Below are 17,167 nucleotides of genomic sequence, written 5' to 3'. Positions count from 1 at the left end.
GTGGAATTCTCGTACAGCATTTATCTATCTGTGACTCCAGGTAGTACTGTATCTGGGGTCAAAGTTCAGTTAAGCTGAGCCACTCTGGCCCAGTCCCAGTGTCCACACTCATGGGCTCACAGACTTTGAGGCACGTTCCTGCAAAGTCTGCAGGGCCTTAGGGCCATCCCACTGTCCAATTGTCAAGTGCGTGAGGACTCTCACTGACATTTTGAGCTCCTTATATGCATGTATTTGTACATACGTTCCATAAATCCACATTTCTGCAGACTTTGCCTGAGGGAATGACCCACTATTCATAGCAATGTGATGTTAAAGCACGGGATTACCAGGAGAAACCCGGAAGCAGTGAACAAGGAGGACTGGGACATCGATGCTCTGGCATATGCCTGGCATAAGTAAAGTGGTTATTTGACAGTTATTTCTAGTCCACTCCGTATGGCAAATTATCACCAGTCTAATCCTTTTAGCTTCAGTTGATAATGAATGTCATCTTGCCTCCTCCTGTATCTTTGTATCTGCATGTGTGAATGTACTGTACAGGCTGAAACAATCTGCCAAAAACATGTTACATCGCTTTAAACCTGGTTGAATTAAAGAAATTGAATTGTCATAACAATCAAAGTCCTAAAACAGATAAGGTCATGAGTCACTCTCTGTGGCCAAAAGAGATGAACAGTTTCTTTGGTTTCTGCAGCCTCTTGCTGACATGGAGGGATGTGCAACATCTTCTGGTGAGAACGTCCAGACCAGTCCACCTGAAAGCTGATGACTGGAAGACCAATGCGGCGGGACTCAGAGGCACACTGCATTCTACTTCTAATACTTACATAGTACATTGACTGTTTTATACTTGAAATACTTTCAACAACACTGAAGCTGTAGATTTTTGTAGAAGGCCTGAGTGTTATCATCCCTCTTTACGTTGCTTTTATTCTTGTAATCCATCTGTGTCTTGTCTCACAGTCAGCCACCTGTATGGTTTTGGCCTGGTGGATGCAGAGGCCATGGTGCTGGAGGCTAGGAGGTGGAGGACTGTTCCTCCTCAGCACACCTGCACTCGGATACCTGAGAGACGCACCAGGTGAGGTGAACAACAGGCAGATGCTACATTCATCTTTCAAACACACAGTTGTAATCTCTACTCCTCCCAAAAACATGCACTCACTATCTGATGTTTTTTAAGTCCCAGTGTGTAGGTATTACCAGAATATATTCGCAGAAATGGAATGTAATGCAATAAGTATATTTTCTTTAGTGTATAATCACCTGAAAATAAGAGATGTTGTGTTTTTGTCACTTGAGAATGAGCCGTTTATATCTACGTAGGGACCATTTCCTTGTCCACAAATCCACCATGTTGCACCGCCATGTTTCCACAGTACCCAAGAATGGACAAACCAAACACTGGCTCTAAATAGGGACATTAAATTTTTTGCGTTGGCCACTGTAGTTAGCAGCCCCTCCACAATGAGCAACAGCAGAAAATCACAGATTTTCAACATGAAACTGCTTCATTCAGTACTTTTACCGGTTTAAATCACCTGGTCTGTTTGTGTTGGAGAGGAGGAGACCTCTGTAGATTATTTTGCTACTGTTAAAAACCTCTTAAACCACTGGATCTTAAGTTATCAGAGAAAAAAGGTCAGCACACATTAACCCGGCTCTTCTCCGAAATGCTAAACTGCTTTAGAGACACACTGATTTGTGAAGTGTAACCACTTCATTCATGGTTCAAAACTCCGGTAGTGTCCGTTTTGGAGAGGAGACCTTTGCAGATAATTCAGCTCCTGCTAAAAACCTTTTAAACATCACAGAAAAGGTGAGCACATACTAGCAGATGTTGGGCTAGCAGCCCATCTCCAAGGTTGGAGACGTCAGCAGTGTTGGAGAGACACTGATGTGTAATGAAACTACTTCTTTCAGGTTTTTTTTTTTTCTTCAAACAGTTTTATTTATTTGGTCTGTTTCTCTTAATCCTTTGGTCTGTTTGTTTTGGAGAGGCAGAGACCTCTGCAGATAATTCTACTCCCACTAAAAACCTCCTGAAGGAACACTGAACTCTAAAGGAATCCTAAACAGAGAAGTTCAGCTGGTTGCAATCTGCAGTCCTCACTGCTTGATGCCACTAAACCCCCCTAAATCTTACACACTGCTCCTTCATAGCACCAAGGAAACACTGCTCCAGGTATTTCTACCACATATGATCATGCACATCTGATCCCTGATCAGTTCAACCATCAAATGATCTGTGCGGGTGTGGGAGCGATGTGAGTTAGAACCATGAAGACAGTCAAAGTTTTGTAGGGCTGACCTTCGAATCCATTTATGGACATTCGAAGCTTCGGAGCTCAGAACGAATTTAATTCAAAGCATTCGACAACGCCAAAAAAATCTTTATGGCGAAAACGTAGTTTCTTCCAACACTAGAATTAGGATAAAAATATTCACAAACGAAAAAACACTAATGGTCAGTGATAAGTAGTGGTTAACTTTTGATTGAACACTAAATTAAAACCCTCGGCGCACACTGCAGCACAATCAAACAGATGCGCAACTCAGAGCATCAGAAATGTCTCTGTCACCAGACTCAGAGCGGACTGGTGGAACTGGAAAATGCATATTTTACATCAATAAAATCTATTTGATCATTATTTTGGGTCACATTGTTGAAAGAATTTAGTCGTCTGTGTTCAAGCAGGATAATAGCAGGTCTCCATTGTGCGTCGGGCTTTATATTTCCTTGTCGGAGATTTTTTTTTTTTTTAATTGCATGATACATAGGCTATTCTCCCTTAACTCACCAGTAAAAAATACCTTTATCCATTTCAAATAACCAGTGGCAATAATATACCACACATCTGATGACCTCTTCTGCCAGCTCTGGGTGCGCTCGTTGTCAGTATCGGACTGGTGGGAGTTAGTGTTTTGTTTAAGGCCTCCCCCCAAAAAATGGGAAAAAAAGCGCCAAAGCTTCGAATTTTTTTTTTTCACAATCGAATCCCGTGCTATCAAATGAAGCTTCAAAGCTTCGAATTTTTTGGGTCAGCCCTAAAGTTTTGCCTCATCGTATTTCATAGGTGCTACTCATTTATGTGTTTGGGATGGCTCCATATCAATGGAGCGCGATCTCTTCTAACAGTTATCATGTTATTTCATAATGCTTATGCTTTGGGCTGTCCCAGGTACATCCATGCTGGCCAGAGTCTGAACAGTAACATCACCACTTCTGGATGTTCAGAAGACGCTGAGCAGCACGTGGCTTACCTGGAGCATGTGGTGGTCAAGGTTGTGATTGCCCACCCACGAAGAGGAGACCTGGAGATCAACCTCATCTCTCCGTCTGGGACGAGATCGCAGCTACTGGCCAAGAGGTGAGCGCTACACTGTACACACCACTGTCTGATGCAGATTTAACAATATGAAGCGCCCCACATCGTGTCAGACACTTATAATAACAATCTGACCCTGTCGGTGGCAAAAACAACGCTATTTGTGGATGTAAATTTACAATGCAAACTTGCCCTGAGTGTTTACATTGCAGCCAGGCTGTTGTGCTCACTCAATACCAGGCTGATTTAAAAAAATGTTGTTCCTATTAATCACCTAGGGCATTTATACACAGAGATTGCGCTAAAGGGCCACTACAAAGTCCCTTTATATGCTTCCCTTTGCATTTTTTACACAGAACCAAACAACGGCAGCATCATGCTGCTCCAGTGTGTGATTGAAGACGAATGCAGACATTATGGAATCAAAAGAGGCATGATGTGTAACCCAAGAGTGTCAGCCTCAAGTGTGACATATGACATATGCATTGGCAGCACTTTAAAAACAATAACTATGGCATAACATGGCAGTAACAATCATTTACAGTCTCTGTTTCATGGTGGCTGATCTCTTCCTCTGCTCAGAGGGTAAGGATCTCGTGGAACTCAATGTTTTCCCAGTTTGCTGACATTTTCGGCAGCTGTTCTTCTTTACATTAGCTGCTAACTGCTGTTAGCTACTTCCTTATCTCCCTGTGGTAGGTCACACACATAACACATCAAAATGTCACTCGGTGCTGCCCACGATCACGGTCTGCCAGCTGTCTTGTTAATACAGCCATTGTTTCGGAGAGGTTACTACCTTCGATGCCAGCTTAAAGGCGAGACAGCATGTCCCCTCATTCCGCAGTTGTACCTCTTACACAGCACGGTGGGGCGGAATAACAGCGTGAAATTCCTACCTTGAAGAGGTAGTAGAAAAGGGACTTTACACACAAAAACATGGTAAACTAGGGCCTAGGTTGAAAAATACTCTTCAACTCTGTATTTTTAAGTTAATATGACGTGCAGAAAGCCTCACAGCAACTCCTCAGCAAGGTCGCAAATGCTTTGTTCCCTCCCTTGGTGTTAAAAATGTGCCGTTTTGTGGGCGTCCCTACAAATGTTGACTGTATCTACTGATACAGGGTCAGTTCTGCTAAATGCCCCAGTTGTATCTATCATCTGCAGATGCTGTACTTTGATTTGATCTGCAGTGGTTCTGGCAGTCTTCAGTATTTTCTGCCTTTTTATAAGAAAATAGTTCCTATTAAAAACAGGTCACAGCGAGGTCTGTGGATTATTTGTTACTGTGTACTGCCTGTGAAAACAAATCTCTCTCTGTTACAGTAAATCTATATCATGTGGTGTTTATCATTGTCACTCCCCACTGTCTGTTAAACTGAGTGTGGTGTATACCTGTAGGTCACGATAAGGCACGTTCCAAATATCAAATATATACTCTGAATTCATCTAAAAACTAACTCCTATAGTATTGTTTAATAAAGGACAGATTTCGTGAGAGGTTGGATTCAAGTTTTTAGTATCTATTTCTCTTTCAATGGTTCAGTGAAGCTTTGAATTGCCTCTGAAAGGTGTTCTTTAAATATAAAGGCTGAGTGAGAATAACACACAGCGTGAGGCTTTACAGGCTGAAGGGCAGGCACGTAACCCTCTGCTGAGTTTCTGTCAAAGAAAAGCAGCTCCCATCACTCAGAAAAGTTAAACTGTTTTGTTTTCATATTCTCACTTCCATCCATACTCTGCCTTGTCTATCTGCCCAGCTTTCCCTTGTGGGTCTTTCATCCTCTGTGTTGTCAGAGTAAATTAACATACCAGGTACTCATCAGAATATGCTGATGAATCACAGAAAAAAAAGTCTTTTGGAATGTAGATGTATTTTTTGGTTTCTTAAGTGTCTGGGGACACAAAGTCAAACATCAGCGGATAAAAGTAGCGCCCTGCTTTTATTTCACAAAGGTTTGAATGAACACTGGCCACTTTGAATTTCTCTCTCGCTGCCTGCTGCTGCACTCTCTGAAACTACTGTTACTGTCATTACCTACAAAGTTTTGACTGACAGCTGCTCAGTCTATGTTCCTGTGCACACACTCGCCCTGCCAAAACAAGACATGCAAATTATATTTTATAGTTAATTAGATACCAAACTAACAATGTAAGGTTCAGTGAAAAAGGTTGAGAGCTCAACAGTTTAAATAGTGAACTATCAAGTTATGCTGTGCAGCAGTCAAAATCACGTTTCTTACTCCTTTTCTATTTTTATTTTAAAAATACAATAGTGTGACTCTAACAGTTAAAGCAGACACTATATTCACTGTGATAAATTTCTTTCCTGTAAGCGATTTTCCACACCAGCGTGTGTTTACAGTAGGGCTGCCACGATTAGTTGACTAATCGATGACTAATCGACTACTAAAATAATGGGTGACTATTTTAGTAGTCGACTAATCGGTTTGAGTCATTTTTCATAGAAAAGTACTATAAAAGTACCCTAAAATACTCTTACTGCAGCTTCTTATGTTCAAATATTGGCAGCTTTACACACTCTCCCGTGACAGTGAACTAAAACCCTTCGGCGTGAGTATGAAACAAGACATTAGATGACGTAATTTTGGGGTTTGGGCGAGACAGACCGGCATTTTTCAACATTTTAACACATTTTTCGATGAAATGATTAGTCGACTAATCGAAGAAATAATCGACAGATTAGTCGACAATGAAAATAATCGTTAGTGGCAGCCCTAGTTTACAGGTGTTACTACAGGAATATTACAGCATATGTGACAAACATAGTAAAAAGCCTTCTGTGTCCCCAGAGGGAGCTGTGTCAAGTCTAATAAATTACCTCGAGTGATGTCACTTGAGTCAGCTTTAGTCAGGGCTGAAGACTACAATTCTGGTCGTTAAAAATTGCGTTAGAAAGAAGTGAGCTTACCAAACCTCTGTAGCTTGTTTGTCATCTCTGCAGGCTACAGAATCCAGGCTACATCAGCCCCTACTAGTGTTAACACATTGGAATCTTTGATCTGTAGGCGGTGGAGTTGCTAATCCTTTTTTCTGGCTTAATGTCTATTTTGACTCTGTCAGTGTTATGGGAGTGAAATAATAAGTAAGTGGAGGCCTCATTTATACGAAAAGGCCTACTTCACCAACAAATTCATCATTTGTATGTCAGATACGTACTGTGTGTTATGATGAGTTTGTGAAGAAAACTTTGTTTTTCTAGCATGCCTCCATGGTAAATGGAGAATCCAAAGAAGGGGAACTTTCTTCATGATTTGAAGTAAACAGCGACTGCTTTTAACAACAACACAGTGTCAGAACATGCAACTGCATACTTTCAAACAACTCCTGCAGTATAATCCAAGTCTCATTTATCTCTTTATATTTAAGTCGTATGCTCAGTGCTTAGTGTGGGTTAGGTATTCTTTAAAGTCTCCACAAGTTAATGTTAAGGTGAAAGGAACAGTTGCTCTCAGTCTGTGATAAATTGTCAGAAAAAGGCTGAAAATATAGCAGCTGCACTCACAGCTCTGTGAAGTTTAATTTTGAGCAGTGATTTGAGTTAAATGTTAAATGAGTTAAATCTCTCACACTTTTGGCATGCTGTGCCAATATACAAAAGCACATAGCTGCCATCATGACATTCTTTTTTTCAACTTTCTTTTTTAGTTTGTGAAACAGGGTGAAAGAAACAGGGTTGTGTGTTGCCTTTAATAATCTCATCCCACTCCTATCCATCCCCCTGGATCCCACCCCTGCCTACCTTTCGGAAGGTTGGATCCATCCCACCCACCCGAGAGAGACAGTCACATGCGCAGGCATACCAGGACAGAGACAAAATCAAACCATGCCAAATGACAACAACAGACAGAACAAAACAAAGTTACTTCACTGATAGTCCGTGAGTCAATATATATTAGAAAAGGTTGCCAAATTTTGTAGAACGTCTTAAGGGATGTCCTCAGAGAGAATCTGATCCTCTCGAGCCTGATGCACTGCAGTATCTCATGAATCCACCTAGTATGAGTAGGTGGGAGGAGTGCGTCCAGAGGAGAATGAGTCTCCTAGCGAGTGAGGTGGTTAAAGCAAGGATTTGTTGCGCAGTCTTGGGCATACTGGGCACAGAGGAGATTCTGAAGAGAGTAGCAAGGGGGTCGAGGTCTACTGCTTTACCCAGTACATTACTAATTGCCTCAAATATAGCAGCCCAAAACTGATAATTGAGAGCATGGCAGGAACACGTGTACATGGTCAGTGGGTGGACTTTTAGGCCCATTGTAAGAATCAGACCTGTGCAGGTATATTTTGGTCAGCCTTGTGTTGCTGGAAAGTTAGTTGCAAACCTTTCGTTTGCACCTCTAACTTCTCTGGTTCAGGTTTGCCTGCCGTGAGCGAGGGCAAGTCGTGGTCCAGGAGAAAGAGAGTCTGTGAGCAATTGCCCTCCCGACACAGTTATTCCAAGGTCCGATCATGTCGTACTCTGATTCCTTGGTGTGTATGTGTGGGTGGGAGCAATCATATTGAGAGGTTTGTGGATTCAATTTCTGAAACTCTTAGAAGCTGTTTTTAATCATCAGAGATTTCATCATGTGTAACTGAGCTTTTATGCTCTTAACTTTACTTTTCTTATGTCTCATTTATTTACAGGTTGTTTGACAGCTCCAGTGAGGGCTTCAGGAACTGGGAGTTCATGACCGTTCATTTCTGGGGTGAGAGGGCTGAGGGCACATGGACTCTGGAGATTGTTGACTCACCATCAAAACTACGCAACCCTGAGGTGCTGGGTAAGGTTCGGCAACACGTGCCCACTCAGGCACACATTTACAAGTCCCATCCTAACTGAAGCTACTGTTCTTATTTAATAATTATCATTATTATTACTTGGGACAGGCAACCTTAAAGAATGGACACTGATCCTTTATGGCACAACTCAGAACCCTTACCCACCCAACAGTGCTCAGCACTCCCGTTCAAGGATGCTGGAGATCCCAGACGAGATCCTGGAGGAGCCAGAGCTGGAAGAGGAAGATGAGTACAATGGTGAGAAAATCCCAAAAGTCAGTATTTTCCCAACAAAAGTATAGTTTTGCAGTTCTGGTTGTAAAAACTTCGAGGGCAGAAACCAATCAAATCTAATAAAAGAAGCTGCCTTGTCAAAGAGTCTAGCAATACTGATAATGATGTTGATGGCGGTGCCGTTGATCATAATCCATGTGGTGTTCATCCAGGACCATGCCACAGTGAGTGTGGAGACCAGGGCTGTGACGGACCAGGTACTGCACACTGCCTCAACTGTGTCCACTTCAGCTCAGGCAGCTTGAAAAGTGGCAGGTAAGAGTTAATAGAAGGAGGTGAAACCAGACAAGTAGAAAATCCCAGAGTTTAAAAACATAACAATGAGAGACAGAAAGTTTGAGACTAGCTGATGAACATAGTGCTAGAATTCTCAGGCGTTGGAGGAGACCAAAACAGAGCTAAAGGAAATAAAAGGTGGACAGTCAGTCAAACAGAAACACAACTCCAAATAAATGATAATCAGTGTGTAGAATTTAGGAGATTATATTTGCAGAAATGGAATACAATGCAATAAGCATGTTTTCTTTGGTGTATAATCACCTGAAAATAAGAATTGTTGTGTTTTCGTTACCTTAGAATGAGTCGTCTATATCTGCATACAGAGGGGGTCCTCTGCCACAGAGTCTCCAGTGTGTGGTTTTTTGTTTTTTTTTATAGTAGCCTGGAATCAACAAACCAAACACTGGCTGTAGACAGGGCCATTTGTGTTTTTGCGTCAGCCACTGTAGTTCTCCTACACACTTGGCACATGGGAGAAGTTTCAGTTCTCACCACTAGTGGCCACTAAATCCTAAACACTGGACCTTAAAACCTGAGAGGTTTATCAACGCTGAAGTTTGTCTTTTGAATTACCTACGTAGCATAGTGTGTTGCCATACACTTACAGACTTTGTCTGGCCACGAAGTGTATCTCTGTGTAATGAGATGCTAATCGTGAATTTATGTCAGTAGTATACAAGCTTTAAAATGAGACAACAATCTAACCTAAGAAAGACGACCCTCTTCTAAAGCTGAATTCATAAGCAATACAATTCATCCTCCGTCAGTTCAGTACTCGCAGGGCCTTAATTGTCTTGTATGACCAGTAGTTTGTCGTGCATAAGGTCAGTGATTGTTAGCAAATGTAGCCGTGCTCCATCAACCTGGGGGGCACTGTTTAGCAGAAATTGCACAGGGTCGCTTAAAAATGAATGAACTAACTTAACTGACTTACCTCTGTGTGTAGAACCTGCGTGAGCCACTGTCCACTGGGACACTACGGGGACATAGCGTCTCATCGCTGTAGACGCTGCTATAAAGGCTGTGAGGGATGTGTCGGCCGATCAGCAGGCGAGTGTCTCTCCTGTCGAAGAGGCCTTTACCTCAACACACTCAACTCCAGCTGCAGCGATGCCTGCCCTCCAGGTTACTTTGCCGATGAGAGTAAGTCAACATCCACAGTGTAGACCAGATTCAGTGGGCCCTTTAATATATATTATATTATTATATATCTGATATGTACCAGTCATATAGCGTAGGGGTTGGCAACAGCTGATAACAGCTGATGATGTTACATGTAAGTTGTTAAGAAAATCCTGGATTTCGACCACTATATTGATGCTTGTTCATGCTGTCTATTCCAGATCAGAGACAGTGTCTGAAGTGTCACGACACCTGTTCAAGATGCCTGAGGTTTGCAGACAGATGCACTGCCTGCAGTGAAGGCTACAGGTATGTAAAGACAGGTAGACTAACATTTATATGTGAACTTGGGTTTAAAACAACGTGTGGTAATGTTGATGTCTCTTTATAGTCTGGCAGGGATGACTTGTGTCCCTGAATGCACCAATGGGACCTTTTTCCACCTGGAAGAGATGACCTGCAGTCCATGTCATTCCTCTTGTAGGACATGTACAGGTCAGAGTGTTTGCTAGTGCAGTTTCTACAGTGCCTGAAGGCAAATTCTAATTTTAAAACCTTGAGTCCAACTCGATGCAGATGTATACAGTGGTGGAAAAAAGTTTTTGGACACCCTTAAAATTTTACACAATCTCAAATATTATCATGAAATATTTGTGGAAAAATCTTTTTTGTGTTTCAAAAGGTGTGGCTGCATTAGACAGATACAAACAAATACAAATTATATTTTTTTGTTTATTGTTTATAAGAAAAACTAACAAAACTAAATTCTTGACAGTTTCAATATGTCAGTTCTCAACATTGTCAGTATCAAAGTCAACAAATAACAGAGAATGTGTTCAAAACTGAACAAAAAATAAATAAATCATCACATCATCAAATTAACATTTAGTAGTCCTGCCATTGGCACGTAGTAGAGCTCTAATCCTGGCTGGCATGTTCCCCACGAGCCTTTCACACTGTTGAGGGGTAATCTTGTCCCATTCTTCTTGAATTACTGCTTTTAATTCTTCTAAATTCTTTGGTTTATGCTTTGAAACAGACCTTTTGATAATCCACCACAGATTTTCAATGGGGCTCATGTCCGGGGATTGAGCTGGCCACTCTAAGACCTGGATACTGTGCTCCTGCAGCCAAGTTCTACTGGCCTTGGATGTGTGGCAAGGGGCATTATCTTGTTGAAACATCCAGTTTTTACCTCGATGGAACAGTGCACGCAGAAGGGAGCATGTGGGTTTGGAGAATGGTACAATACTTGGTAGAGTTCAATGTGCCATCACAGACAGTGAGATGACCAACACCAGCAGCACTCATGCATCCCCAAACCATGATACTGCCTCCACCATGCTTGACAGTAGGTACTGTACATGCTGGAGATAATGCTTCGCCTGGCCTTCTGCGTACCCTCACATTAGTAGGAGGAAGATAAAGCTGGAAACTGGACTCATCTGACCACAAAATCTTCTTCCAGTTCCTGGCTGTCCAGTTCTTGTGTGCCTGGGCCCAATGACGCCGGGCTAACCTCTGTCTCTCATTGATCAGGGGCTTCTTGATAGCCTTGTAGGACCTTAAGCCATGATCTAAAAGTCGGCCACGTACAGTGCGGGTGGAACACTGGACACCAGTTTGGTTTGACCACTGCTGCTGAAGCTCCTGTGATGTCATTCGGCGGTTTTGCCTGCACATGCGGATCAGGATGCGGTCATTTCTTGCTGAAGAAACCCTTGGATGCCCAGATCTTGGTTTGTCTTCCAAGCTGTTGGTTCGTCTGTATTTCTGCAGAGTGTATCCAACTGCTGAAGGACTGCATCTGCACTTCCTGGCTATCTGGCGGCAGCTGTACCCTTCCTGGCTGAGAATCTTTATCTTCAGGCGTGTTTCCTGCGTTAGGTTCCTTGTTTTAGCCATTTTTGTGTCTGAAGAACTTTCAAAAGTGCTGGCTTTATGTAGACACGAAGCTTGGCAACAAAAATTGTGTCTTTTAATAAAAAGAACGACCTTCATCACTGGTACCAAAATGACCCAATACTCTAAATTTCTTATGTATTTTTATGGAACCAATCAATTTTAAGTTTTTAATGGCTTTTTTAGGATTTATTTAGTGTTTTGGCTGTGACTGTACTAAAAGAAATTGCACTTGAAGACCTAAGAGTGATTCTTAATGCAATATTTCACAAATGCATGGGGTGTCCGAAAACTTTTTTCCACCACTGTAAAGCCATGAGCACACCTGATTCTGTTTTGTAAATCTCAGTCATTGCAGCACAGGTTGCACATGTATGAGCCTCATTTCCACACCTACAGTTCCCCTTAACTGATTGTAGAAACGCCCTTAACAGCTGTTTACACATCAATATCTTTGCCCCCTCACTGATCATTAGATGTGTCAACAAGAATATGATAAAGGAAGTGCACTTTCACAGACTGTGCTGCATTGGCAAGGCTCTCCAGTGGTGCCAGAGCAGCTGTCGTTACATATGGCTGTGGCAATTTGTAGCGTCTGCACCACTAACTCATCACGTTTATGAAAGCCATCATCTGCTAAAATCACAATCATCATTTTTATTAAACGTCAGAGGGATGATCAGTGATTGATTCATCGCGCTCAGGTTGAAACTGACTTGACAGAATGCTCCCTGGGATCACATTAAATGATCACTAACAGGGAGATTAATGTAAATTAAAATATTGATGACTAATATTAATTTTAATCACTCATGAATAATTTAAACTTAAATTTATAATGCGCCTTTGATTGACATTTTACAGAACACCATGCGGCAAAAATAACAATCAATAAAACTGGCAAACAGTTTATCTGTCTCTCAACTTATATTTAATCTCGTCCTTATATCACCTGCAGCTATCTCAGCTAAAATTGTGTGTACACAGAATGTTAGAGGTGCACATATGCCTCCTTTATAAATACCAGTTTGTGTGTGGGGAAAAGGCATACACATCTTTTTTGTGCGTACACATTGTTAGGTTTTTATTTTCCATGACATTAAGTTTCATATCTGTGTCTCTCAGGGCCGGGTAAGGAGGAGTGTATCCTGTGTGCTGAGCGCTACCTGCAGCAGGAGTGGAGGTGTGTGCAGACCTGTAGTCCTGGCTATTACTCCGGAGAGGCAGCAGGAGTCCCTCATAAGATGTGTCACAGGTGGGTGATTCTCAGTCTCACTAATATCACTCGTTCATCCCTGGATCGTCTTAAGCTTTTCTTATAATATCACTGTGGCCACAAAAAACTGTTTCAAGTCAGTCAGTCAGGGTTTGATTCTCCTCATCTTTATAACTAAGTTCACTGTAAAATCAGTTACATTTGAATGACACACCTGACATTTTCCTCTGGTACAGGGGCAGAGGAACACTCTGTAAACTCTGTAAAAAGAAATAGGTGTTTGTTTAGGGTTAGATGATTTCAGCTGGATTTTATCTCGTCTTGTTCATCAAGGTGTGAGGAAAACTGTCTGAGCTGCAACGGCCCTGGAACGACTTGCACCAGATGCAAAGAGGGTTACAGTCTGGTCAGCAGGACTTGTATTGTGAATGCATCGTGTCATAATGGTGAGTTTGAAATTATAACCCACATCTGCTTCATTCTCCAGTCATATATCTGATCTGTTTTATATTTAGATGATGTCAGCTAACATAGACTAGTATAATAACTAACTTCCTTGTCCGACAATCCCACCTGACTTGCACTCCAGAATACTTTGAGAGCATAGTTTTCACATCTGGGTCCCTGTTTTGTTTGTATGCTGCATATGAACAAGCACACAGTGGCATGACTTATATTTTGCTGCTGGTTTCATGCCGTTTAGTCTATCAACAGTAGGTGAAAAAGAAGACTGCCAGCAAACAAACTTAAATGTAAACGATTGGCAATTTAGAATATTAAAGAAAAAAAGTTTTGCAACTGTTTTATGAGAAATGACATGCATTCAACTCATTTTTTAGACCTCAATAAGGCACACAGTGAGCTTTATCCAAGTAGCATTTGTGTGTACAGATTTGTCTTTAAATGTACTATATGTAATATTTCTGCCATTAAAGGTCTCTTAATCAAAACAGTAACAGAACGGGAGTTCCTCCTATGTTCATTGATCAGGGGTTTCTAGCAGGAGCTGAATTATCCGCAGAGGCCTACTTTGCCCTAAAACAAACAGACCCAGTGATTTGAACTGGTAAAAACAGTGAATAAAGCAGTTTCATGGAAAAAAAAACAGTGTTTCTCTGACACTGTCACAGCAGAGGCTGGAGCCAAGTTGCCTCTAAAGTATATTTCAGCTTGTTTCTCTGATATCTTCAGATCCAGACATCTGATGACTTAAAATCCTTTATCAGATTAAAAACTGTAGTTAAAAACAACAAAGATCTAAAACGTTTATCGTAAAAATGTGGATTAAAACTGGATAAAAGGTCAATTTATGACAGCTTCTGGTAGACAACCACAACTATGCACAGAGGGGATATGAGGCAACTGACAGGGGCCGCGTCCTTGATTGAAAATTACAGTTTTCTCTGGGTTTGAACATTTTTGGAAACTATTGAGATGATTCAAATACACATCTCAACAGAACATATAACATTGGTCTAATGGTTTTAGATATTTCTTGCATGTTCAAGAGTCGTTGTTTTCCTGAACAAATTTGCTTTGAAGAGATGTTTTTTAGCATTTTAAGTGTAAATCAATCCATTCCCTCTTCATTTCTGTCACAGCACAACTCTGATCTGATGACGCATCATCGGCAGCTGTACCATTTCTGATTGTTTCAGATCCTCTAATAGACAAATGCCACTGCTAAACTGTTTATATCTGCTGATTTCTCACAGCAGGACTGTGAAGTGTTAAAAATTTAACACACAGCAGGTGAAAGCAAAAAACAAAACAAAAAAAAACTTGAATTGGCACTTGTAATGGAGAGTTTAAAGTTTGTATTTAATTAAAGGTATACTATGCAGGATTGTTGGTTACTAATTGTAAACGTAGTTGCCAGCAAAATTTAAAGTTAAGTTAACCTCATATTTACCGGTTTGCCGTTTTGCTTCGCCTTAGTTGCTTTTTTTTGTTTGTTTATGCCTCCATGCCGTGCCATGTTAAGGATGCCTTCAGGGAAGTTTTTTCAAATTTGGCGCAAATGTCCACATGGACTCAACGATAAAATGATTTGTTTAGGTGGTCAAGGGTCAGAGGTCAAGGTCACTGTGACCTTGTCTGTCTCGTTTTTGTGGATGTGATATTTCAAGAACACCATGAAGAAATTTCTTCAGATTAGGCCACGTGGTCACTTGGACTCAATGATGAACTGATTAGATATTGATGGTCAAAACTCAAGGTCACTGTGACTTTGCATCTGTCTCATTCTTATGAACACGATATCTCAAGATAACCCTCAGGGAGTTTCTTAAAATTTGACACTGACGTCCACTTGGTCTTCAGAATAAAGTGATTTGAATATTGTGGTCAAAGGTCAAGGTCACTGTGACCTCACAAAATATATTTTTGGTCATAACTTAAGAATTCACATGCTAGTTATGACAAAGCAAATATCTAACAGGATAAAATAATGAAGTGATGACATTTTCCATCTAAAAGGTCACCTTCACTGTGACATCATAATGTTCGGTATAAAACACTTTTCTGTCCATTACTCAACACCATATCTCATTACAGAAGGAGAAATATTTGGTCAGATGCTTAATTGGTGACACTCATTTGGTGTCCACCTTGAAGCTGTGCTGATTGTATTGATCCTCTGGGTGTAAAGCATCCATGTTTTCACAGACATCATAGATGTAAACTGTAAGAAAAACCTGACTGGTGCGCGGAGGCATTCAACTGCAGGACAGTAATTCTAGTTTCAGCCCTGTGTCTCTTGGATTCCTGCTGCTTCCTTTAGTCTAGCATCTGGTCACCACCTTTTTTTTTTAAAGCCCCGACATCACCTGAGCGCTGTGGAGGTACACATCCATAAAAGTCCCCAAGACAGAAAATAAGAAACTACAGGCAGAGGGCAGAGTCTCTGCAGAAACACACACCACCACACACACCTAGTGGGTCATAAGTGATTATTTCTGTATAACATCTGTAATATCCTGCACAGTATACCTTTAAGCTCATTCTCTGCTTCTGCATCAATCTGTCTGTCAGCTGATGAGGTGTTCTGTGAGATGGTCAAGTCCAACCGTCTCTGTGAGAAGAAGCTTTACCGTCAGTTCTGCTGCCGCACCTGTCTGATGAACGGATGACGAGCCAACCACCTCCCAACACCTCTGTCTCTCTAACTCTGAGTCAGTCTTGAAAAGAGACGACAACTGAAGTGTGATCATGTTGTCAAACGTCAGTTACAGTCATTCACAGTGAACTAAACTTGCTTTTAATTTGTACAGGGTGTTAAACTTTTTACAAATGTTGGATGTCTCACTTTGGATTGAAGCGCTTCAGTTGTATTTTTGAAGGCAGGTGTGATTTTCATAAAACATTTTGTAAACTGCAGTATGTGTAATGTGTACAAATATTGAAAATGAATTGTATTGAACATGTACATAACTGCATTGTAATGATTGTTCTTTTTACAACATGTACTGTTAAAAAAAAAACTGCTTTTTTTCAAAGGTGGTGAAAACTGAGCTTTTATTTCTGGTTTATTCCATTAGTTTGACTTTCTGTACCATTTCATGATCTCAGTTTTACGTTTCGAGCTGTTGCTGATGTCCCTTCACCTGTTTCACTGAGTTCAGTGAGTTGAATATTTTCAGCTCTATTAAAATGTAAATAATAAAGCACACTGAGCTTTTTAAAGCCAGACGTGCTGCCTCTGTCTTCTTTCAGTGTCTGCTGCGACCACAGCTTTATTAAAACATGATGCCACTGTTTTTTATCCCTTCTGTTCATGCGAGCTCGGCTATTTTTAGCATTACGGAGCGTTTGAACGTTTTCAGCTCATTGTTGGTTTTCCAGTCCACAGCTCCAGTGTTCAGCTCCAGTTTAGTCTCACTGCTCTCGTCAGCGTCATTTCCCGCAGCAGCTGTTTTCTGTGGAAAAAGCTCTGATACACTTAGCAGTGTAGCCAGAGATGTTGTGATTCATGGGCGTTGCACGTAATTGGGTGGCACAGGATGAAAGAGGCAGGCACTTCAGCCCTATTGAATCGGAAGTGAAAAATAAGCCTGTTAAGATAACAAGTTTAATTGTATGCAAATGCTATAAGTCTAAAAAAGTGTTTTTGTTCCTTCAGTGCCGCAGTCGAACCACTTAAAGCACTAACTACTTATACATGCACAAACTACTCTTGTTCTGAAATAGACAAATCCCCTAATATTCCTGTTCACATGCACTCGTGCATATTCAGATTATC

General features: G+C 41.2%; 1 protein-coding gene across 3 annotated transcripts in view; it reads left to right on the top strand.

Annotated features, from left to right (window-relative positions):
• Positions 1 to 17,167, top strand: part of pcsk6 (proprotein convertase subtilisin/kexin type 6) — a 29,874-nt gene extending 12,707 nt beyond the window's left edge. For 2 of the 3 annotated variants that reach the window (XM_049561540.1, XM_049561531.1), the window contains exons 10-21: positions 698 to 801; positions 967 to 1,084; positions 3,186 to 3,374; positions 7,980 to 8,116; positions 8,223 to 8,372; positions 8,561 to 8,663; positions 9,634 to 9,830; positions 10,031 to 10,118; positions 10,201 to 10,304; positions 12,837 to 12,966; positions 13,261 to 13,373; positions 15,961 to 17,167. In XM_049561540.1, coding sequence (XP_049417497.1) covers positions 698 to 801; positions 967 to 1,084; positions 3,186 to 3,374; positions 7,980 to 8,116; positions 8,223 to 8,372; positions 8,561 to 8,663; positions 9,634 to 9,830; positions 10,031 to 10,118; positions 10,201 to 10,304; positions 12,837 to 12,966; positions 13,261 to 13,373; positions 15,961 to 16,058 — 1,531 coding nt within the window. In that variant the 3' untranslated portion in view covers positions 16,059 to 17,167. Of the gene's footprint in view, positions 1 to 697; positions 802 to 966; positions 1,085 to 3,185; positions 3,375 to 7,979; positions 8,117 to 8,222; positions 8,373 to 8,560; positions 8,664 to 9,633; positions 9,831 to 10,030; positions 10,119 to 10,200; positions 10,305 to 12,836; positions 12,967 to 13,260; positions 13,374 to 14,528 lie in introns of all 3 variants that reach the window. The other variant, XM_049561550.1, reaches the window with a different exon arrangement.

Source organism: Epinephelus fuscoguttatus, linkage group LG2, assembly GCF_011397635.1.
Source record: "Epinephelus fuscoguttatus linkage group LG2, E.fuscoguttatus.final_Chr_v1".
NCBI lineage: Eukaryota > Metazoa > Chordata > Actinopteri > Perciformes > Serranidae > Epinephelus > Epinephelus fuscoguttatus.
Note: the sequence above shows the minus strand (reverse complement) of the source record. Positions and strands in the feature narration are given on the sequence as shown.